This window comes from Pipistrellus hanaki, assembly GCF_964339955.1.
Source record: "Pipistrellus hanaki genome assembly, chromosome: 1".
In the NCBI taxonomy this organism is placed as follows: Eukaryota; Metazoa; Chordata; class Mammalia; order Chiroptera; family Vespertilionidae; genus Pipistrellus; species Pipistrellus hanaki.
In genome coordinates, this window is record NC_140503.1 from 35,878,111 (window position 1) to 35,903,198 (window position 25,088).

Genomic DNA, 25,088 nt, shown 5'->3' on the forward strand with positions numbered 1-25,088 from the left:
TTCTAATGCAGTGAAATGGCCACAAGGCCCCCTCTTGCCGGCTGGGGCTCAGGAAAGGTGCTTTTATCAGATGACCATCAGAAGATGCAAATGAGGACACAGTTTCTGGTATCAGTGTTTGCACTTTGCTCCTCACCAGAGAGGAAGGAAAGAGTGAGAGAGAGAAACATCATTGATGAGAATCATTGACTGGCTGCCTCCTGCACACCCCATACTGGGGATAGAGCCCAAAACCTGGCATGTGCCCCAACCAGGAATCAAACAGTGTCCTCCTGGTTCATAGGTCGATGCTCATCCACTGAGCCACGCCGGCTGGACTGCTCCTTGCTGTCTTTCCTATCTCACCCTTTTATTCACTTAGTAGACACTTACTGTTTGCCAGCTCTGGTCAGGGCTGGGCATCTACATATATAATCTTATTTACCCTCATTACAGCCCTCAAAGGTAAATATCCTACTTTACAGCTAGGGACCTCACTCAGAGAGGTTAAGCAACTTGGCCAGCTTGTAGTGAAGAAATTGTAGGTCTGAGATTTGAACTCGGGAGGGCATTGCACCAAAGTCCTTGTTCTTTCTACTTTGTCAAGCTGCCTCCCACGTGCTCAGGGTAGATTTGATAGAGGCATTAATGAATGAATGAATGAATGAATGACCCAAAGGTTTGCCGTTTTGACTAACACAGTTTAACCTCTGTGGACAATGAGGAGGGGGGAAAAAGCAATAAAATTGATGTTTTGTTAAAGAGATATCACTAAAATACAAGTGTCGACATGGCCTACTTGTTTGAACGAAACTTTATGGAGGAGAGATGTGAGCTCTTATCTTCTTTGCTCGGGAACAGGGCTCCAACCCCTTTGTTCTTCCTGCGATAGGTAATCTAGTTATCTCATTAAGCCTTCAAGCCCTTTTCTGCTCAAGTGCTACACAGGGACCTAAAGGTCCGGGAGGTAGTGACAGCCATCTCTGCACTTCCTCCTCTCCGTGAGGCTGGGTGGCCCCAGTGAAAAATAGAAGTATCCATTCACTTCAATTTGATACCATCTCAAAGGCACTACTCTTGTCAAGACCCAACCTTGAATGTTTAAATCAGTGGAGCAGAAATGCGGTGGCCCAAGACTAAGGTCAAGACAAATGATGTCAACTCAACCCCTTACAACACAAAAGACCAAGTTTTGAGAGAACAAGTGGCTGTCCCACTATCAAGGAGTTCTGTAACGATTTCTAGGTTGTGTCTCAGACCCAGGAAACCTGGGCCAAGAAGTCCTGTCACTCCAGCCTGCGTTGTCTGCCTTAACAGTTCCAGCACCACTCTTGTCATCACCAGAGGGTAGTGAAACCATTCCCCGGATTACCAGTCTGTGGGAAAGACTGTCACCAGAACATCTGACATAATAAATTAATGATGCAATAATCACCCAATTCTCCAAATGTACAAGTTATTGGTATCTCGATGCAAATGTAGAAAGAAGAATTTAAAATCTCATGTTGCAGCACCATCAATGCAGTATCTTATTTCTTTGATTACCTCACTAAGGTACTGTTTCAATTGATGTAGTTATAATTCAGCACCCCTCCATATGTGAGAAAGCCATTTTAAAAGGCCTATTAGCCAAAAGATCCAAATGGAGGTAGAGGCCAAGAAGCCATCACTGCCAATTCTTAATACTCTCCTATCTTTTAGGTGGGGGTTCCCGCATGGTCACAGGCATCGGAGCCCTAACCGCAGAAGCGTTGCCCTGGGGAAGACATCTCAGCACTGAGACTGTATTCACAGCCTCGTGCCAACTAGCATCAAGGGGTTCTATCTGATGACCGCCCACTCTCACCAATGGCATTTTGAGAAGACTCCGGCCCTCATCCCAGCTGTGGGCAGGGCACTTCGCTTTCATGGTCAAAAGAGTAGGAGGCTGTCCTTTGCTGCCCCTCCGCCCCTGCAAAGCAGGTCCCGACCCACCTCTCCTAAGGGGTTAGACTGAGCGAGAGACCACAGCATTCACACCAGGCACAGCGCAGCACAGCATTCTCAGTTAGCAAACCTGCTCCCCTGGCCAGGAGGACACGTGCCCCCAACAACTGGGAGAACACCAGGAGATGCAAGGGAGGGAACATTCCGGGGGGAAATTTAAAAAAAAAAAGAAAAAAAGAAAGAAAAAGGGAAAATGCACAAAGCCCATGAGGCTGTCTGGTTAACCAGGGGTTAGAATGAGGTTTGGAAAAATCACATGTAACAGCATCTTGGCAAATCCAAAGACCCCGGGGTGAAAGACACGTGGGTGAAAGCATTTCTATTTGTGGAAACAGGAAGTTTCCTTCTTTCACCACTTATTTTTTTATTTTTTAAAATCTATTTTGTAACCCAAATTTGGACCATCAGTCATTTTTACCGGCCCAGCATTTCATCCTTCCAGAATCAAAAGAGAAACAAAGATGGGGTTCGAAGATCCCTTCCCAGAGCCAATTCCAATCAGCCCTTCTCTCCCGGGGTAACCTGTGCTCAGAGCAGACATTCCCAGCAGGCATGCCGCACACAGCAAGTCGCCAAACCAGACTGCGCTCACGGGCTTAGAGGAGACTTACTTGTACTTGTGCTGGTTCCGATTGTGTTGATTGTGGTGGGGACGGATGAGGAGGAGTAGAGGGGCACATGGCCGTTCTCGCACCCCAGACTTTTGTCCTGCCAGTTGGAGGCGTTGATGCAAATCCCAGAATCCCGAGAGTTCTGCCACCCATTGAGCTTGTCGTCGGAGTTCTGTCTTTGGTGATAGTAGTGAGTCTGCCCATAATCCACAGAGTCTGAGCGGCCTCGGCTCTGGCCACTGAAGCTGGTTGACGTGCGGTCCTCCAAGTGATTCAGCCACATGGCTAAAGCGCTGCGGTCTTCCAACGAGGTGGCCGGATGAATCAACGCATAGGACAGCAGCTGCCTGCTCTCCTCGATGTGCTGGTTGTGTTCGATTGAGTGCGCCAGGATCTTGGGCAGCAGTTTCATATACTCTACTTTTGCGTCGAGGTTTCCTGGCTTCAGCAAAGGCAGGTGAGTTAACAGGAGGGAAATCACTTTATCCTTGGATTCCTGTTGCCATTGGTTAATGATTCCTGGAAAGGAAAATAGACAGGGCACGTAAGTAAACACGGCCACAATCACACGGAACGCCACACGGCAGAAAGAATGCCTGTGGGTGAGCGTCCCAATCCAGGTGCCCTGACTACATTTCCTCAGAACAGCCCAGGCATCAGCTTGGATAACGGACCTCAGATGGTGAGAGGGCATTGCCTTCAGTAAAACAAGGAACAAACGTTCTTAGATGTTTTGGGTCCTTCATCTACTTTTCATTTAGGCCTCCAAAGAGGCTACACCTATTTTGGTACAACCAAACCAGAATTACAGCCCTGGTTTTTGTTATTGTCGTCGTTTTCTTTTTCTTAGACACCTTCTGATAGGTGGGGGAGGAGGAGATCCAGAATACAAAAATCTGTATTAAAAAAAGCAAGTTTAAAACAAGCATCCATATACTGGAGTCCGTGAGGATAAGGCTACATTCCACCTCTCCCCCACCTCCAGATGTCTGTGGAAAACTGGTTTACATCCTGGTAAAGGCATTTGCGTAAAGGTGGTAAGACTTCTGAGATGGAGAAATATGTCAAGGGGAAAAAAAGGACTCCCCTCATCCTCGTGAAGTAAGCCTGCACCTTGCTCATAAGAAGCTGACTCTGAAAATGACTGTGAGCTCAAGTCTCAAAGGAGAAATGAACTCAGGGTCCACCACTGATCACGTAAGGAAGCTAACTTTTTCCATGTATACAAGGTCTGTCTGGTTGTCTCTATTGCGGTAAAATATATGTAATATATTTATCATTTAAAGCATTTTTAAAAATACATTTTTATTGATTTCAGAGAGATAGAAACATCAATGAGAGAGAACCATTGATTGGCTGCCTCCTGCACACCCCACACTGGGGATCAAGCCCACAACCTGGGCATGTACCCTGACTGGGAATCGAACCATGTCCTCCTGGTTCATAGGTCGATGCTCAACCACTGAGCCACATTGGCTGGGCTAAACCATTTTTAAGTGTACAGATCAGTAGTATTAAGTCCATTACAATGTAGAGTAACCATCACCACCATCTATATCCAGAACTTTTCATCTTCCCAAACTGAAAGTCCATACTCATTAAACAGTTACTTCCCATCCCCTCTGCACTCTTATCCCTCTGGCAACCACCATTCTTTCTGTCTCTGTGACTTTGACTACTTTGGGGACCTTATATAAGTGGGTTCACACAGTCTTTGTCCTTTTATAACTGGTTTACTAGGTGTACCAGTTAATAATGCGGATTTTTTCAATAGATGGAGTTACACATATGTTTATATACATGCCATTTGATATGTATGCTGTTTTGTTGTATTAACGGCAAGCTTCAAAACTTCATATGTCAAATTTGCTGAAGGTGTTAACATCATAGATATTTCACGCTTAAAAATGTCGAATTTCGTGCCAAAAAAGAGCATTTGCAGGAAGTTCTAATTCATTACTTTATTTTGAAGAAAAAGTTATCGTATCCTTTGGGAAGCTTATGGTGAACATGCTTCATCTCAAGATACTTGTGAACACTGGTTTAAACACTTTTAAAGTGATGATTTTGATGTGAAAGACAAAGAACATCCAGGCCAACCGAAAAAGTTTGAAGTCCAACAATTACAAGCATTATTGGATGAAGATGCATGTCAAACTCAAAAACAACTTGCAGAAAGATTAAACGTTGCTCAGTAAACAATTTCCAATTGTTTATAAGCAATGGGAAAGATTTTAAAAGAAGGAAAATGGGTGCCACATCAACTGAATGAAATACAAATGGAAAACTGAGAAGTCATCAGTAAAATGTTGTTTCAATGGCACGAAAGGAAGTCTTTTTTGCATCGAATTGTGACTGATCATGACAATCCAAAATACACAAAATCATGGGTTGATCCAGGTCAACCATCAACATCAACTGCAAGGCCAAATCACTTCGGGAAGAAGACAATGCTCTGAGTTTGGTGGGATCAGGAAGTTGTGGTGTATTATGAGCTTCTAAAACCAGGTGAAACCGTTAATACTGATCACTATAGACAACGAATAATCAATTTGAACCATGCTTTGATCATGAAATTACCAGAATGTGCCAGAACACATAGAAAAGTAATTTTGCTTCATGATAACGCACCATCACACACCTCAAAGCCAGTTAAAGACACATTAAAAGATCTTGCCTGGGAAGTCTTAACCCACCCACTATATTCACCAGACCTTGCTCCTTCAGATTACCACTTGTTCTGATTGATGGCACATGCACTTTCTGAGCAGCACTTCAAAATGTACGAAGAAGTGGAAAATTGGGTCTCTGAATGGTTTGCCTCAAAACAAGAAAAGTTCTATTGGGACGGTATCCACAAATTACCTGAAAGATGGGGGAAATGTGTAGCTAGCAATGGACATTACTTTGAATAAAGCATTTTTGATGTTTCTCTTCAAATTATTGTGTTTTCTTTTATTACAAAATCAGCCATTATTAATAGGTACACCTAATATTTTACTTTGCATAATGTCTTCAAGGTTCATCCATATGAAGATCTGTTTCTAACACACTCAAAGGGATCTCTTCTAATCAAAACAAACCTGCTGCCTTTAGGTAAAAATGGGTAAACAATGTACTTCGCCTTGATTGGCCTTTGAGAAGTAGCTTGTTCTGGGGACTGAGGGCTATCCCCATGACCTGGGGCCTCAGGAGAGAAAGCTCTCTTCTAGAAAAGTCATTCTCGATACTTGAAAAACTCAACTTGATGACCCTACAAGGACAGGCAGTCCCACTGGTTTTCACGCAGTACCTGCAGGGTTGAAAAGGGGTTTCTGGAATTGAGCATAAGGGCTTCACAATTCTAGCAAGGCAGAAACATACAGAATAAGCTCCAGAGGCATCATCGACCATAAGTTGCAAATACATCAGCCACATACTCTGAAGGCCTCTCAGGACCACAGGGGTGTAGTCTGAGAAAAGAATCGGCAAGGTATGCAATGAAAAAGTGTGGGTTTTAGAGTCAGGCAAACCTGGGCACGAATCCCAGATCTGCCACTTAATTTGCAGTGGAGTCTTGGTCAATTAATTACTAAATGTCTCTGAGCCTCAACTCTCTCATCAGTCAAGAGTGGTTACCAACAGCATCTGCTCTCCTTGTGTTGTAGGATTAAATGAGGTAATGTATCAAAATAACCATTCAAGTACTTGATGATAGAAATAATTCCTTCTACTTGTCTCTATACTAGTCAGACCCTCAGTAGAGTGATATTGGGTGGTTTTGGATACCAAGTTTTGTTTTTATTTTTAAATATATTTTTATTGATTTCAGGGAGGAAGAGGGAGGGAGAGAGAGAAACATCAATGATGAGAGAGAATCATTGGTTGGCTGCCTCCAGCACGCCCCCTACTGGGGATCAAGCCTGCAATCTGGGCATGTGCCCTTGACTGAAATCGAACCCAGGATCTTCAGTCCGCAGCCTGACACTCTATCCACTGAGCCAATCCAGCTAAAGATGGAAACCAAGTTTTAAAAATAATTTACCAAAGACGACCTAGCAAAGGTCACAAAACCTCATCAGAATTGAAAAAGGTGGATAAAGTAAAAAGGTTAAAGAAAATGGAGTTATTGAGCTTACACTTGAACAATATGAAAAGATGCTTGACTCCTCTCCAGTAGGAATCTCTAAGGAGATGAACACTCATTTGGAAGTGGAAGTCTTCAAATTGAGGCAGGAGAGATGAAGAGGGGATGTGGAGAAGAACCAAGGGCCAGAATGACAAAAGACCCAGAGGAGTCTCCAAGAAAGGCTCTACAGTCTAGATGGTCCACGGAAGCGGATAGACATATAATACAGACTATGGAACTTCACATAAGGAATTTAAAATTTTCTAGTATTCAATGTTAAAAAAGGAGATGAAATTATTTTTCATGATAAATGTTATTTAACCCAATATGTCAAAATATTATTATTCCAAGTTGTAATTAATCTTAAGTTATGGATGAAACATTTTCCATTCTTTGCTTTGTATGAAGTCTTTGAAATCTAAGGTGTATTTTACACCAACAGCACAACTCAGCGGAGACTAGCCACAGCCGGAAGGCACTGAAGCCATGTGTGGCTGTGGCTACTGCACTAGCTTGCACAGCACTAGAGACATTCAGATGGGGAGATGGGTGGGAGGGTAGAGATGACCTCGGCAAGTCCCTCCCAGCTCCCTGACTATATTTAACTAACTGCCACATGACACAAGACAACCTTTATGCATCCCACTAGGTATGGCCTCCCTTTTAAAGTCGCTCCGGGAGATGGAAAAAGCACCAATTCTAACTTCCTCATCAATACATTTTCAGCAAACACCTGGCTTGTTATGAATCATGAATATGCTTGGGATGAAGACAAAATCTCTGCATTTAGCCCAAGTTGCTCGACAGACACTGACAAGAAGTAAAAGGGCCAGAGAGGAAGGTGAACCCAAGGATCAGATGTGGCCCGTGTACGCCCTGGAAATATGTGTTTAAAAATACAATTTGGGAACAACCTTGGATTGAAATGCACGAGGCTTAAGGAACTCCCTCGCTTTCTGCTGGGTCACTTCCCTGTTTGGATTCTGTACCCTTCCGCAAAAGGTCAGTCTAAAAAAAAAATCAGGAACAAAAACAAACCATAAACAGGATTCAGAGTACAAACTAAACATGTTATGCCTGTGAACCTCTCTGCCAGGTATGAACCCAGGTTCCAGAGGAGCAACAAGCACCGCAAAGAGAAAAGGGACACGAGAAGCCACTGTCTGGTCCCATCCAGGCCTGAATGGGTTCTTTCTCTGTCCCTGGGACAGCGCTGGGACAGGGAGGGGCTGTGACGTGGCCAGGAAGACAACTATGACTTTGTTTACCTGCCGCTGGGAACATGGACATAGGGCTGCCTTCCGAGGGCCGGCTACACCTACTGGATCACACTGTTTCTGCCACTGCCACAGAGGCCCAGCTGTCAGCTGACAGGACTGAATGTTGTCTGCGCGCCACGCACTCTTCTAAGTGCTGTCATGTAATTACTCACTGAATCCTCACCAGAACCTTGGGAGGTCGGTCCTACAGCCTTCTCTTACAGACGAGGACACACAGAGGCACTGAGAGGTCAAGGAACTTGTCCCAGGCCCCCCTGCTGGTGAGATGGCAGAATGGGAGCATGCAAAGTAGCATAAAGATGCATAAGGGTACTCATGTTAGAAGAGCTTGACATGCTAAATGCATTAATATTTATATTCTATATAATTACGTGATACATAAAATATACACTGAGTGGCCAGATTATTATGATCTCTGAACACATAATAATCTGGCCACTCAGTGTATATCCTATATAATAAAAGTCTAATATGCAAATTGTCTCCTTGACCAGGAGTTCGACCAGCAGGCAGGCCAGCCAACCACCCATGTCTCCTCCCCCTGGCAGGCTGGCCAGACCCCACCCATACACAAATTCATGCATCAGGCCTCTAAAATATATATAAATAATCTGGCCACTCAGTGTGTGTGGCCAGATAAACACACACACACACACACACACACACACACACACACACACACTGTGTGGCCAGATTATTATGCGTTCAGAGATCATAATAATCTGGCCAATCAGTGTATAATTATACACATATAACATATGATTACATATATAATCAGTGTATGTGTATATTTGTAAATAAAATACAAATATATTTATAGAGTAGATGGGTCAGAAGAGGTCAGCTATGGAAATAGGAGTTACAGAGAGAATGTAGGTGATACCTATTGTGGTTTTAAAAAATATGCACAATTTCCTGACAATCTTCTCCAAAAGATGGAGTCTACTAATTCCCTTCCCTTTGAATGGAGGCGGGACCTAGTGAGCACTTCCAGCAACTAGAAAGTAGCATGACAGCATGTGACATCATGAGTTAGGTAACCAAAGGCACTACAGCTTTGGTCTTGCTCTCCTGGGTCACACACTCTGGGGGAGGCCAGCTGCCATGCTGTATGGACACTCAAGCAGCCCAATAGGGAGGGAGCTCTTGCTGGTGAGGAGCTGGGACCTCCTGCCACCCTCCAGCGCCAGCCTGCAGCCATGGGAAAGGACCATCTTGGAAGCAGAACGCCCAGCTTTGGTTTAGCCTCCAGGTACTGCTCTCCAGGAACCCTGAGCCAGCACATGCGTATTTCTAATCCATGGACTGGGTGTGATAACATGTCTATCATTGTTTTAAGCTGCTATGCTTTGGGTGCTTTGTTATGTGGTCAGAGATAATACACCCTTCAAGTGCCCCTCTAGGAAAAAGGAAGTTTAGGCATTTGGCTTTGAGTAGTTCAGTCCTTCGGGCAAAGTCATTTCCACCACGAGATGGACTCATGAAGCTAACTTGTTGCCACTTAGCTTCACTTAGCCTCACTTAGCCTCCCTCATCCTGATTATCTATTCACCAAATAACCTTTGGTCCATGATTTAGCTTCCCAGGTACCTTCAGGGAGAGAATGAACTGATCACACAGACTTGATGTATTTCTAGATTCTGTGATGATGATTTTTCAGGGCAACTTAATAAATGGTTTCTGATTATGATTTGGCTTCCTGTGGTGGCCCTGCTGTGCTGATTATATGGACTTTGAGTACATCTGGTCCCTCTGATGATGGCTCCTCCTGGAAAATTAATAAGCCAGCATTGCAGGCTCTACTTCCTTGCTTTCTAGTTAGTACAGAATCAGTCTAGTTAGTACAGAATCAGTCTCTCAGAGCATCCCCTGGGCACTGATGAGAGGCAGCATCTCCACCTGCAAACAGAAGCCAGGTCCTACATGTGGGGACTTGGTATATAATGGCTCAGTCCTGCCAGCTGCCCACTGGCCTTCTCTGTGGCATCCACACCATCTTCCAGAGAGAAAAGAGCTTTTACTGAGATGTACATTCAATGGATTCTCCTTCCTGGAAAAGATCCAGGAATCCTCAAAATTTTCAATTAATTGATCACTTCTGCAAGGCAGTGTCTATTATTATCCACCCCAACATCGTTCTGTTCAGCAGACAATCCAGAAAAATTGAAGTCCAAGAATCGCAAGGTTTAGTGATGCCAACTCACCTCTATTACTTTCTCTGAATACTTTATTATTTCTCTGGATAAAGACCAGAGATGTAAGAGCTTGCAGGCTGTTTTATGAAGGTAAAAGTTAATGATTTATAATTTATAAACCAGTGACACAGGAATACTAAAAAAAAAAAAAAAAAAAATCTTAGAAGAGCTATAATTAAAGGCCATTAGGATTAGGAAACTGTCCCAATGATTCTTGGAGTGACAAAGCGTGTGTTTAAATACTAAGTGTGGTATTATTACTATACAATGGCACTACACAACACTATGTCAGTGTTTAAGGGCTCCAGTTGTTAGTAAATTATCATTAAATTGCTATTTTATTATACCCTTGTTTTTGGTTTAATAACATTTGGCATCTCACAAGTGTGTTTAGGCAATTTGCTCGTGCGAGAAATGTCTGGAAATTAAGTACACACATCAAGTATATCTATATTAAATAAATGTGCTGAAAGGAGGGAATACTCAGGGGTCTTAAGTGGTCAAATGGTCCTTGGAAGAATGTGTATTATAATCCTAGACATATCATGTAATAAAGGCTTCTAAACAGTGCAACTCCACACAATTCAAGGACAGACAGCCAGTGGTAACCCCTCACTCCATGTATTTGGAGTTGACAGGATACCTTAAAAAAAAAAAAAATCAGGGGGAACATGGAAAATGCCCATGGCAAACTGGGATTCTTGAGTTGGCACCTTTACTTGCCTATTGTCTCCCAAGATACTCTTCTTGAGCTAGAGATGACTAAAGAAACAGCCCCATAATGTGGTGGATCCCTGCAAGAGATGTGGATTAGACCACTGGTGACAGGGGACCCAGATGCTGTGGAGTGACAGAACTCCTGAACTTGCACATGGTGCTTAGACAGGTACAAAGGATTAAGAAGATAGGAACCTTCTCCCTCTTTTCAAGGAGAGTGATTGTTAGCTTCTGAGATGGCCCCCTGGTTTTCACACTCCATGTACTCTCTTCCCCTAGGTAATCTGAGCAGGCCCATGTGATTTCAGAACACCACCCCCACAGTAGAGTGTGGGGGTGGTGTTCTGAAATAGGTCATAAAAGGCCCTGCAGATTCTATCTCACACTCTTGGTTCACTTGTTCAGGGGAAAGCTGGCCACACCAGGAACCCTGGGAGAGGCCCACGGGAGAGGAACTCAGGCTTGCTAATAGAGCCAATACCAACTCCAGCCATGTGAGTGAGCCACCCAGAAGGAGAGTCTCCAGCTTTTAGTCATTCTCTTGACTACAACTTTGTGAACGACCTTAAGGCAGAACTACCCACTAGACTGTCCCAAATTTCTGGCCCTCAGAAAACTAAGATAAATGTTATTATGTGAAGCCATTAAGTTTTGGATAATTTGTTACACACACAAAAAAGTTAACTTGGTAAACAAACAAACAAACAAACAAACAAACAAAACACTCAAAATGCTACTCCCTTTGAATTCATTAGAAAAGGCAGGGATCTAGGTAGTGGATTCCATGGCCCATATAATCATTGGAATTTTCTCTGAGAACATGAAGGTTGTTAGGTTCTGGTCATTCATAGACACCTGACTATCCTCAAAGGCAAGAACCAGGCAACTTTGGTCCCAACAGACACCTACAGTGACCTATTTACTGCTCCAGAGGGATCTGGTCATCTTTTTAATGAAGATTTTCCATCTTGGTCACCTTTCTCCTGGGTATTACTGGCAATGGCTGAGTGATTAAGGGGGCTCTTTTGCTCCTGAAGGACCCTAGGCCAACAGTGAACTAGTCCTGAGGTCTCATCTAAAGGCTCAAATTAGGGTTGGAATTCACCTTCAGGCTTCTAACCTTCTGGTTATGACCAACTCTTGTAGGTCTGAGGCTGCCCACTTCCAGCAGGCACATAAAATGGGCCAGTGCCCTAACCCACTTGCCTCAGTTCTGACCTCTGGCCTTGCCTCCTACATTTGTACCTGCAGCCCAGGTCTCATTCTGAGCTTCAGACTCATATATCCTGACTGCATCCTCCATATCTCAGCTCAGATAATCTCAAAATTAACATATCCAAAACTGAACTCAGGCTCTAATTCACTAGATATGCTCCTTTGTTCTTCTTCCCTAGCTCAGCACATGATTTTTCCATCTCTTTAGTAGCTCAGGTTGAAATATTGGAGTATCCTTGACCAGCATCCATCGTTTCTGTTACACCCCATATTTAATCTGTCAGTAAATCCTGTCTGCCCAATCTCCAAAACAGATCCGGAATCTGTCTATCTCTCACCAAGCTTCTGCCTTCCACCCACTCCAACAATCTATTATCAGTGTAAGAACCAGATTATCTTTTTATGCTAGAATATAAGCCATGCCATTTCTCTGATCAAACATTCCAGTGGTTTCCCATCCTATACAGAGTAAGAGCCATACAATGGCCTATCAGCCCCTCTATGATCTAGACTCCATCCCGGCTATGTTCCTCATCATTTCAGTCCATCCTGGCTTCCCTGAGGTTCATTTAACATTCTAGACACATGCCTATCTCCCAATCTTTGCCTTTCGTGTTTCCTCTGGCTGGACTGCTCTTTTAGTTCTCCCCAGTCTGTCTTCTTGGTGAGACCTCCTCGGTACACACATCACCTTCTCACCCTACACTCCTCCATCCCCCCAGCCCTGCTTTATTCTTCTCAATAGTACTAATCATGTGACCTGCTATGGATCATTTATTTTCTGTTTTTCTCTACTAGACCATAAGCTCTATGAAGGTAGTAAATTTGTCTCCATTTTCCCATGTATTAACATTTCCTTATTAATCTCATTTTTAGTGGCCCTATAAAATCATGTCGGGCATTTTGTATAATAGTGGTTTGTTAGGCTTTAGGATTTCTTATTCCAAATCTTAGGCACTTCCTAGGAATTTCCTTTAAATGAAGACCAATGCACTGGGTGACCAGTAAATAAAAGGTACCAACTGTTCAGTCACCTTTCTCATTTAACTCTGGAGAACTGATTACTTTTAGAAGTCAGATAAAAACAAAGAATATACAAAGGAGGAAGATAAAATGATTAGCTCAGTTTTCAAAATCTTTACTACACCCCCCTTCTCAATATTCTGTTTAGGATGGAAAATTTCCCCATGGCCTAGAAAACAAAAGCATAATGGGTACTTTTCCTGATTGTAACTGACACCAATTAAAGTAATCTACATGACAAAGATTTGAGAGGCTGAGACAGCAGAATTAAATGTATTTAATACACTCTTTTGCAAACATCTGTTGAAGAAAGAAAGCCAATGCCAACAGATTGTGTTAAGACAGTTGAGTGTCTTAGTGTTTCTAGCCATAAGTGATGGTGCTCTAACTAGAGGCCTGGTGCATGAGATTCGTGCACTTTAGAGGGGTGGTTTCTCAGTCTGGCCTGCACCCTCTTGCAGTCCAGAAGCCCTTGGGGGATGTCCAACTGCTTGCTTAGGTCTGTTCCTGGGGAGCAGGTCTAAGCCAGCAGTCAGACATCCTTAGTGCTGCCACTGAGGCAGGAGAGGCTCCCACCACTGCACTTGCCAGCCATGAGCCTGGTTTCTGGATGAGCGGTGCTCACCTTGTGGGAGTGCACTGACCACCAGGAGGCAGCTCCTGCATTGAGTGTCTGCCCCCTGGTGGTCAGTGTGCATCATAGCAATTGGTCATTCCGCCATTTGGACAATTTGCATATTAGCTTTTTATTATATAGGATAAAACCTCATAGGAACGGGTATCCTAAGAGTCAGATAAATTAGAGATGAAGAGCAGGTTACCCTATGCTTGACAAATGCAAGATAAATCCTTGCAAACCACATTCGGCTAGTTTTTTATACCAAAACCCCTCAGAGGAGAGTCTATAAATGTTGTAAAAGCAGGACGCTTTCCCACTCCCTAATCTTCAGTGCCGCTCTCACGCCCAGGCCAACGCCAACAAAACCCCACAGGCCACAAAATGACTCTCCAACAGCATTTCAAAGTGATGAATTCACAATACTCTTGCCGCCCTCTCAAAGGAGAAAAGCACTACAGTCAGTCCTCGTTTAACAACCCATGATAGGTTCTTGGAAACTGCAACCTTAATCAAAATGACATATAATGAAATCAACTGTACCATAAGCTAATTGATATAAACAAGAGCTAAGTTCCGATGGCAAATTTCTGTTCCCAAATATATCACTAACTTCTAAATTAAGACCCCAAATGCTTGTCATCTTAAATACTGAAATAAATGTGAGCTATCCATACCCTTAAGAAACATTAATAAAAATAAGCAAAATCTTTTTTTCCTCCCCCCCAATCTGCTTGTTCCAGTTCAGGGTCATGGGTGACTGGAGCCTATCCCAGGAGCTCAGGGGGTAAGGCAGGTACTGATGCTGGACAGGATGTCCTTTCACTGTAGGGTCACTCCCGCTTACACCCACCCACCCTCACTCATGTTGGGACAACTCTCACACCAGTTCACCTCACCTGTACATCTTTGGGATGTGGGGGTATCCATAATCCACACAGACATGGGGAGAATGTGCAAATTCCACACAGATGGTGGCCCCGGCCAGGAATTGATTTTCCCCCCCTCATTAACATTACAACAAAAGAATGTTGAGCAAAATGATGTTATTGGAGGGCCTGCTGTGTACTTAGATTTGGGCCTTGTTCCATGAGAAGCACTGGAAAGGAGAGGCCTGAAAGGGGCACACCGTGGTCCATGTGGCCTAATTGCAATAATATTTGTTAAAGAACTCCAAGACCAAGATCCTTGGCAATGTCCAGACAGAGTCAACAAAGGAGTGTCTTGGGAGGAATATAAACAGGTCAAATCACAAAGGAGTAGTTCGTGCTCAATCTAACAGGCCAAAGGGAACACAGCCACTTCACACAACAGTTTTATAAACCTCACCAAGCTGGGAAAGGGTCAGCGTGAGCAAGGTTCACCTCTGACAGCAGGGAGCCATTCTATGTCTTTATATGAGTCGAGACTATTAAGTCACCAGGTCCCACACTTTCTAAAATAACGAGGATGTTGCTCAACAACTTATAGAAAAGATTTCCCATCTTGAGGGATCAGAATCTACAGTATAGCCCTATCCGGTTTGGCTCAATGGATAGAGCGTCGGCTTGGGGATTGAAAGGTCCCAGGTTCGATTCCGGTCAAGGGCATGTATCTTGGTTGCGGGCACATCCCCAGTCGGAGGTGTGCAGGAGGCAGCTAATCGATGTTTCTCTCTCATCGATGTTTCTAGCTCTCTATCCCTCTCCCTTCCTCTCTGTAAAAAAATTAATAAAATATAAGGGGGGGAAAAGAATCTACAGTATAAGTGTGAATAAGGGTGAATAAGTGTAATATGTAACTATGTAAGTATTGTCATAGTTACATATTACATATGTCATAGTTACATATGTTTGAATAGTTCATAGTAAAATTAATGTGTCACTCACTTAGGTATGAAGTCTGAAATACATGTACAAATTATTCTACAAAGGAGAGAACGAACAGTGTTATGGAGGCAGGATATTCGAATCCATGGTCACAAATTAACTGTTACTGTTTTGAAAAAAGGGCTTAGTCAACCGCACAAGGACAGAGTTGGGTGATCTGCCCCAGGATATAGCCAGTCCTCCTCTCTTGACCTCGTTAGGACAGCCCTGCAGAGGGAGTTAGAGGTACACCTCCCCTCTGGTTCTCTTGAGCCATCAGCCAATTCCAGGAACTCACGCAAAGGTAAGCAGAAAAGCAGCTTATTATCTATCACCTGTTACTTGTGCACCCAACTCATTTTCAGGATAGTAGGTCTGTGGACACAATCAGAATATGATTGCTCTGATTTTTTGAGAAGGGGAGCTACTTTTTATTTTATTTTATTGAAAGTATTACATACTTCCCCTCTTTCCCCTCATTGACCCTTTCAAGCCCACTCCCCCCCACCCATCCCTATCCCAAGCCTTTACCACTCTACTGTCCGTGTTCATGGGTTATGCATAATAAGGTCTTTGGTTGATTACCTCCCACCCATCCACCTTCCCCCGCCTTCCCTCTGAGATCCTGCAGTCTGTTCTATGCTTCTATGTCTCTGGATCTATTTTGTTCATCCATTTATTTTGTTAATTAAATTCCACCTATGAAAGAGATCATGTGATAGTTAATCTTTCTCTGACTGGCTTATTTCGCTTAGCATAATACTCTCCGGGTCCCTCCATGGGGAGCTACTTTTTTAGTATCTGAAGTCCTCTGGGGAAGTGGGGTAAGAAGAAGAAAAGTTAGAAAGGATGACGGTAAAAAATAAAGTTCTATAATCTGAAATGAGAATGGCCGAGCTCATTTCCCTCCGTCTAGGCATCCCACGGTGAAATTCAATAGCCCCTGAGGTCAGTGGCTGGATCACAATCAGGACTAACCAGACGAGGACCCGTAGCTTTAGCAGACTTTGTGGGAATGTTGCAGGGGGAGACCAGAGCTCAGAGCTATGATGCCTCTCACTCCTCCTTCCTGAGTCTCAAACATACTAGCTAGAATTCCAAACCAAAGGAAGACGCAAAAATAGCAAGAGAACTCAGGCCACACTGGTCCAGAGCTGGGAGTGATGGCAGTGACCTGTTTAGCTTTATCTTGGTTTTACACCACCACCTTTGGAGGCGGATATATTTATTCATCAATTATATACTTATCATTGAGGCCTTATCAATGTCTATGGCTACCATAAGCCTTTTAGATGGGGTGTGCAGGGTCAGAAATAGCCATGGGAACAGTTTTGTACCCACAGAAATGTCTGCAATACAAAGGATTTGGAGCGAATCAAACCAGAGGGGTAGAGAAATAATTTAAGAAGGTCTCTATTTATAGAACTAACAGGCAGCTCTGTAAGGAGTAAATGCATTCTCTAAAGTAACCCCAGAGCCTACAGCAGCCCTCCAGCCAGCAGCCAACACATGAGGAGCTAGAAAAACATGAAGAGCTTCACTGATAATCACCATACAAATGGAATCTTAACCTTTAGCTGTTTAAATCTTAAAAGAGATCATTACTTATCATTCAACATTCTCTGCTGTAGCTACACCCCTAGACGTCCGAACCCTCCCCCTCCTGCCCACACCATCACCCAGGACATGGTCTAAGAACCTTCTTCCCTCCGTAGATCCTATTGATCCGGTCTGGCTCTCACTGCCTTCTCTCCACCACAATCTAGCTCGATGACATACATGCCTGGGCAACACTGTCTCACCAATCAGACCCCACTTTAAGGGCAGGGACAGTGTCTGCACTCGTGTCCCCTACCACTTGCCCGATCATGCAGGCTTACAGGACCAGAAAGGACAAAGGTTACACGCACTTTTCCATCATGGCTGAGGACACAGCTTCTGCCTCTGGTTAGGGTGCTAGTGTCAGCAGCAGAGCCGTGGCTCTGGTCCAAGGCAGAACGGGGAGGGACACGGACGGAAAGTGAGCACCGGCCTCTCTTCACAGGTGGGTGCTCCCCAGGGTCTTCACATCAGCCCCTTCCTCGACCCTCCCAAGGCCGTGGCCCTCTCAAAGCCCCCATCATCTGCACTCACACCTGGAGATTTGAACCCCAAAATGCAGGTGACAAGTACCTCGATTGTCCTTTCTGAGGTACTCACTTCCAAGAACTGTAGGGGTATCACGTGCTTTAAGTGGCTTGAGGGGAAGGAAAAGAAAGATAATACAGCCTCTAGTGATTGAGAGCACAGATTCTAGCTGTATCATCTGGGTTTGAACCCCATCTGCCATTTAGTTAGCATTGTGTCCTTGGGCAATTCACTTATCCACTCCGCACCTTCTGTTTCCTCTCTGGAAAGTGGGATGCATCATAGGACTGTTGTGCTGTTTGAATTATTTGATCTGTATGAAGCATGGGGGTCATTGCCTGGCCATGGTGAATACTATGTGATTGGTCCTGACAGTTACTATCATCTAATGATCAGGATGATACGCTAAGGAGGGGAAGGGAAGAGCAGGAGAGCCAGAAAGGCCTAAAGCGTTGGTTCTCAAAGTAACCCCAGGAGGTACACATCTTGGAATCTATTAGAAAAGCAAATTCTGGGACACCACCCTAGGTTTTCTGAATCAGAAACTAGGTTCAAAACCCCTCAGGTGCGCCCTGACCAGTTTGGCTCAGTGGATAGACTGAAAGGCCCCAGGTTCGATTCCAGTCAAGGACATGTACCTTGGTTGTGGGCACATCCCCAGTAGGGGGTGTGCAGGAGGCAGCTGATCGATGTTTCTCTCTCATCGATGTTTCTAACTATCTCTCTCCCTTCCTCTCTGTAAAAAAAAAAAAAATTAAATAAATAAATAAATAAATAAATAAAAAATAAAAAAATCAATAAAATATATTTTAAAAAGCAAAACAAAACAAAACAAAACAAAAAAAACCCTCTGGTGATTCGGATCAAGATGTAAATGTGAGAACCACTGATCCAAGGAACAAAGAGAAAACCATGGCCTCCAATTTCCAGCTCTGGGAAGCTCAGCAGGCTGAGGCTGATGTGAAAAGCAGGTGGGAAAAATAATTTTCTACCAGGAGAACGGTAAAGAGAAATCAATTCAAAGAGTGGCAAGAACTTATTTTTAAGAGGAAACTTCTGGATTAAAAAGAAAGAATAAGCAAGCAAAATATCTTAGGGCAGGGCTGGTCTTTCAAGCTTCCCAATGACAGCAATGTCAAAGGAGTGATAACATCTACTAAGGCTAGACTGGGGAACCACGATTTGGCTTGCAATCAAGTCTGACCAAGCCTGAGGTAGCCGGGGAATAAAATGAAGGGGAGAGTGTCTGTCGTAAAGCATCTTCACCCCAGAATCACACCCTCGCACACCGCCCCGCCATGGCCTCTCCTGGGGTGCTGTGCTGCTTGAGGAGGAGCCGGACCACCGAGCCGGAGCGTTACCTCTAAACGGTTGCTCCGGAGAGCCGCTGGGTGACGTATCAACTCACGGGTCCGACGATGAACCACGAGACACGCAGCAACAGGCGCAAAATTCTCTCGATTAGAAGACCATAATATTTCGCTGCGTTTTGGGGGGAGGTCACAGAGGCTGTGCAGGTTGTATGGAGCTGAACACATTACAGTTGAACCAGATGTTTAGGTGAAAAAGTTGTGAGTTGATGGAATTATCACATAGGGGATTGCGCCATCTCCTCCCTCTCCACTTTGTCCTCCTTTTCTTCCCTGCTCTGGTGTCCACTGGGCACAGCTGGTCATTATTGAGTGTCCGGCTGGGCATTGTGATGTCAGAGGCATCACCCACAGGGGTGATGCCTGAGGAGAGAGAGGCTGGCAGCCCATCCCTGCGTGGAGACAAGGGGCCCTGAAGTGAGTTCCTGTGGTACCACCCTCCGTCCATGTACCTGATACCATCTCACATGTCATCCCTCTCTCGAAGCCCTTATCCGCCCCTCCCCAAAGCTAGAGGATGCTTTCGGGAAACGGAAGCCCAGAGACACTCACCTGAGGCCATACAGCAATACCTTGTAAGGGCCGTGAACAGTGCCAGGGCATCCTGACCCCTTGTCCACCCCAGTCCTGGGGACCCGGCTGCCTTTTATAGAAAGTTTCCACACGCCTTCTATTCCTAACCTCGATCACAAGCATCGCCCATCCACATGCTTCGGGCACCAGCAGGATCCCTGTGTCACAGGCTTAGTAACCTGCCCCATTTAGGCCATGAGCACAACTTGTTTGTACTGAACGCTGAATTCTAGATAGTCTTCTTGGCCCGTTTTGCTTTTATTTCAAATCCAGGGCTGTACACATCAATAAACCGACTTTGATTCTCCGGGGGAAAATCAGCAGCTTGCCACACACAATCCTTCCTGGTCCTCCCCAAGACACCAAGCATGTCCAGCCTGCAGTTTTGGGGTAAGAAGAAGACATTCTTTCTAATGCCCATGGTGGGGCAGGACCCATTTTTTTTTGTTTAACTTTTCATTTTGCAAGCTGACAGTAACAGGGCTGAGGACATGAAACATTACCGAATAAATGATGATCACTTTTTAATACGGACTTCACTGTGTAATATATCTCTATTCTGAAAAGTAATCCGAATGCCTTGACCTTGCGATCTAAAATGGGTAGAGCCTTTAAAAAAAAAAGGGGGGGGGGGCAGCTCCTCAGAATAAGATTTGAAGGTGAAGGTGAAGAGCAGATATATAACCATTAGCACATGGCTTGCTCCACTAATCACGGAACAGATTCCAGGACCTAAATAAAGCCCCGGGAAGCACACGTAGCCCAGGAATTGGCTGATTTATAAAAACAATCGATGGGTGAAGGCAGGGAGCGCTCACCAGCCAACAAGGTGACTTGGTTTCCCAACACGACCAACGCGCATTTCTACCGTGTAGTAAATAAGATAAAACTTCATTGTAAAAGTGCCCAGACCGTCCCCCCATGTGATCCGCCTTTGCTGCTTCCCCATGTGACTGGCCTCCCAATTTAGAGCGTAACCAACTCCCAATGACCTGTAATAACACCATTCCCAAATTAGAGCTCTCAATTTGACTTGGCCTCAGTCCCTCCCTCAAAGCAAAATAAAGCATCCGTTTTCTTTTTCTTTTTCTTTTTTTTTTTTTCTTTCACATTCATAATACTCTCCTTTTGGAGTTGCCAACTCAAACCCTGCTCCAGTCAGATGGAGCCCTTCCTCTATTTTTTTTTTTTTTTTTCTTTCTGGTTAGCCAAAGAGCCCGATGGAAAAACACCAAGAGACAAAAACAAAAACAAAATCAGGCGAAAATTCCAAGTAAGTGACATTCAGCTGGAAAAGCTATGATTCACATGCAAATAAAAATCTCCCTGAATTTGCTGTTACATGACGCAAGCCCCTGGCTTCCACATAAAAAGGGAAGAATGAAATCACCCACAATTAAACTCACTCTGGAATACTGGAATTCTCTGGCGAGGCCTCCCGGGCTAATGATAAGAAAACCCCCAACTGTAACAGAACGAAGCTAATTGTGTTGGATCCCAGGGCATCCTCTCCTCCTTCCCCTCCCTTCTCAACTGGTGTTCACTCCTGCACACACTCCCATCCAGCCTTCGCCTTTTTCCCTCACCCCCCACCTGGACTCGGCATAACCTACCCTGAGATGGGGGCTCAGACAGTCTCCAGGGGACAGCCCTCCTTTCTGGGCAGACAACAGGGGATCGTGCTGAGGACCCTGGACCGCACTCCATCCCAGGATGCCAGCACACAAGAACGTGTCCTAAGGAACTCTGGGAAGACTGGACAGAGCCTTTGTATGAGTTTAACGGCATCATCGACCTCTGATCACAGTCCAGGCCGGAGAGAGTTTAACAAGTCACCTCTCCTGACTCGCAAATAATCAATCTACCACTTTCCCCTTTCCTTCTCAGGGAAAAGTTGATCGGACACCACTTTCTCCTTCTCCAGATGGTTCCTGTGGGAGGCACAGCACACCCGCCTGGGGCTCACCGAATTCTGCTTATGGAAGGGCCTTCAGAGATTCTCTGGCCTTCCTCAGAGCGGTGGGGGTCCCACCACACGATTCCTCCCTGATGGGCACTGGGCTGAGCTACTCCCTGGCCACAGGGAGCCCACTTCCACCGTCAGAGAGAATTACGATCCCTGAAGCCACAATTGGCCTCTCTGAAACATCTTCCCACTCAACTAAGGCCAGCTCTTCCGAAACCACAGAGAATGAACCTACAGATACTTGCACACCATGTGCACAGCAACATCATCCATAGTAACCAAAAGCAACCCAAGTGTCCAGCAGCAGATGAATGGAGTAACAACATGTGCTAAATGCATACAATACACCTTTCAGCCTTTAAAAGGACTGGCATTCTGAGACATGCCATGGCACGGAGGAGCCTTGAAAACATACTGCTGAGTAGAGGAAGCCAGACACAGAAGGGCAAATACTGTATGATCGCACGTATATAAGGAACCTGGAAGAGGCAAATTCAGAGACAGAAAGTAGATCAGACGTTACCAGGGGCTGGGGGAGCGGAGGGCGGATGGGGTAAGTTGTTTAATGTGTAAAGAGTTTCTGTTTGGGGTGATGAAAAGTTCTGGTAATGAATACCAGCGGTGGTAGCGCAACACGGTGAATACAATCCATGTGAACGAACTGTACACTTGAACATGATTAAAACAGCAAATTCCGTGTACATTTTACTAGTTAAAAATTACCAAAACATCTACCCCTCCCTTTCATAAGACAGCCATCCCCCCCTAATGTTTTAAGGCTGAAAAATCTCCAGTTCCTTCTACTAATATTTAGATAGGATGGTTTCTAGACCCCCGCGGCTTCCTCGCCACCCTCCTCTGGCCCCACTCAATGCCTCTTTGAAAGCCTGGCGCCCAGACCTGAGGCAGGCTGTGCTCAGCCACCTCCTCCCGAGTGTCTCCCTCCGAGGCCCCCCGCTGAGCCCCCATCCGAGGCTGCACAGAGCGGGCCTACTGAGCCTGTTCTGGCTGCTAGGGCAAAAGAGGTCCAGATTCAAAAAACATGCCCTGCTCTACTCCCACCCCCCACTGCTGCTTCCCTGGGCCCAGATCCATTTCCCAGACAGCTGTAGGCAGCTGCAGCAGAGAAGTGAAACCAGCAGAGGCAACTGGGGGGGGGGGACGTAAGGGAGTAGCATCTCAGCTGAGCACATTGGCCTTTGCACAGATTCCCCTGGTTTCTCGTGGGGGTTTGGCAAATGCAAACAGAGCAGGCATGGGAGGCCTCTCTCTACAGGCACAGGGGGTGCCCCGTCATGGCCATCCACCACCAGCCAGTGTCCACCATCACGGTGCTGAACCGGCCTTGCTGGGCCCCACCCGCTCCCTCACCAGTCTCGGCCCATCTGGAAAAGGTTTGAGAGTTTTGCATTTTAAAGTATGTTGAAACTGAGCAGTCTGGGTGTTGGTCTGATTCCACAAGTGTGTAATCCATTTCCTGAGAGTAAACCGCTCGCCCTCTGGAAGCGGACCAGCGCTTTTCGGGGTGTCCTTTGAAGTGTCGGGAACGGAGTAAATATTTACTGGCACACCATGGAGCTTTTCTAGGAATGTCCGTTAATTTGCACAAGCAGTGGCCCTTAGGGGGGTACCCTTAAAAAACAATTCGCCTCCAAGGGGTGAGCACTTACTGCCTAGGATGGGTTTTGGGGGTGGGAGTGCTTCTCTAATTACAATAAGCACATATACATTAAAACCAAGAATGACTGTAAAATCTCCACCTGCTCACTTTTCTTGATTCCTGATTTTCTATTAACATCTGAGCCAATGGCGGGTTGACTTTGAAAACTCTAATGTTTATGCCAATATTTTACCTGGACTTGGAAGTGACGGGATTTGAAAAACCCGTTTTCTGTGAGCCCCAAGGAGTCCATACAGAAGATCTCACCCACCCGCCACTCACTAAGAGTCTGCGCCCACCTGGATACACCTGGAGACATGCTCCCCCCACCTCCATTCTCCGTATGGAACAATTTAGTCTCCAATCAGCTGGCTTGAAAAAGCCTTTTGTTTTGAAGAAGAAAAAGGTGATTTCTTTTCTGCTCAAACCATCGCTTAAACTGTCTTTTCAAAGAGACTGTTTTCAGCTCATACCATCTCCTCCTCCTCCTTCGTGAAACAGGCAATCTGCAGGAAGTCATCTAAAGTTTCTGATAAAAAATGTGCAGTCAGGGAGCGTTTTCGGAGCTGTGCTGGGAGGAGGGGAAGGGTGTGCGTCGCAGGCTCTGATGCAGGAATAAATCAAGCTGAGAAGTGATGGTCTGTGGGAGAACCCTATCAGTTGATGAGTCTGAAGGAGACAGGGCCCTTCTGGATCCCCCATCTCCAGCTCAGCCTCCCCCCCACACTTCTCAGCCTTTCTAGGAACGAGGAGGACTCCAGTGAAGTTCACTTAGAACCAAGGGAGTGCGCTGGGCTCCGGGCGTCATGGCCACCCAAGTGGGTCTTCCCGGACAGAAATGGGCGTTTCCCTGACTTTCCTGAGCCCTGGCACCGCTCTGTCCCTCCTCACGGCCACTGGGGCCTGGAATCAGATGGATCTAGTCCCATGGTCAGCAAACTGTGGCTCTCGAGCCACACGCGGCTCTTTGGCCCCTTCAGTGTGGCTCTTCCACAAAATACCACGGCCTGGGCGAGTCTATTTTGAAGAAGTGGTGTTAGAAGAAGTTTAAGTTTAAAAAATTTCGCTCTCAAAAGAAATTTCAATGGTTGTACTGTTGATATTTGGCTCTGTTGACGAATGAGTTTGCCGACCACTGATCTAGTCCATCCTTCCCAGGGCTGTCTCAGAGGAAGCGGACTCTGTGACTGAGAGATGACAGCCCTCTCGCACGGTCCTAGGAGCCAAGCTATAAAGGCCGGAATATTGGCACACACTTCCGTCCCTGGGGAACCGGGCAGGGGCTCACCGGGTCCTCGGCGTTTCTGGGGAGAGCCCGCCTTGAACAGCCCTGAGCACCGGCTAACAGCGGAGGAAAACGATATGCTGGCTGCCGAGAGCACAGTGTTGCTCACCCAGGTATCCAGCAACCTTGAATGCAGTATTTTTCTGTCTTCACTCATTTCCTTCCTTTCTAGCAGGCCTAGCTACAAGGCAGCGTTACTTAAACAAAAGCCACCGAATGCCTGAAAAACAGGGCTGGCCTACATGGTTAGTAGAGTGGAAGTTTGGTCTTAGCATGTTTCCTTGTTGCGCTTTAATTGGCACGTGCTTATTCCCCGTCGCATTATCTTTTCTATTTATCCTTTGAAGAGTTCAGCCACAGAGTATAAACCTAGAGCAAAACACCTTGGGAAGCCAATTATGTGCTGAGAAACTCTTACCTTAAATACTTTTTGGAATAAGAGTAATTGCTTAAAATGGGTGGAAACGTCCAGCCAGAGGGTCAAAGAAGGCCCTTGAAATCATGTGCTCTGGCCCTGCCAAGGCATTAGG

General features: G+C 45.4%; 1 protein-coding gene across 4 annotated transcripts in view; it reads right to left on the minus strand.

The window, feature by feature from the left end:
- SAMD4A (sterile alpha motif domain containing 4A) overlaps positions 1–25,088 on the minus strand; it is a 219,185-nt gene that overhangs the window by 79,192 nt on the left and 114,905 nt on the right. For all 4 annotated transcript variants that reach the window (XM_084877671.1, XM_084877674.1, XM_084877673.1 and 1 more), the window contains exon 3: positions 2,577–3,095. In XM_084877671.1, coding sequence (XP_084733797.1) covers positions 2,577–3,095 — 519 coding nt within the window. The remainder of the gene's footprint in view (positions 1–2,576; positions 3,096–25,088) is intronic.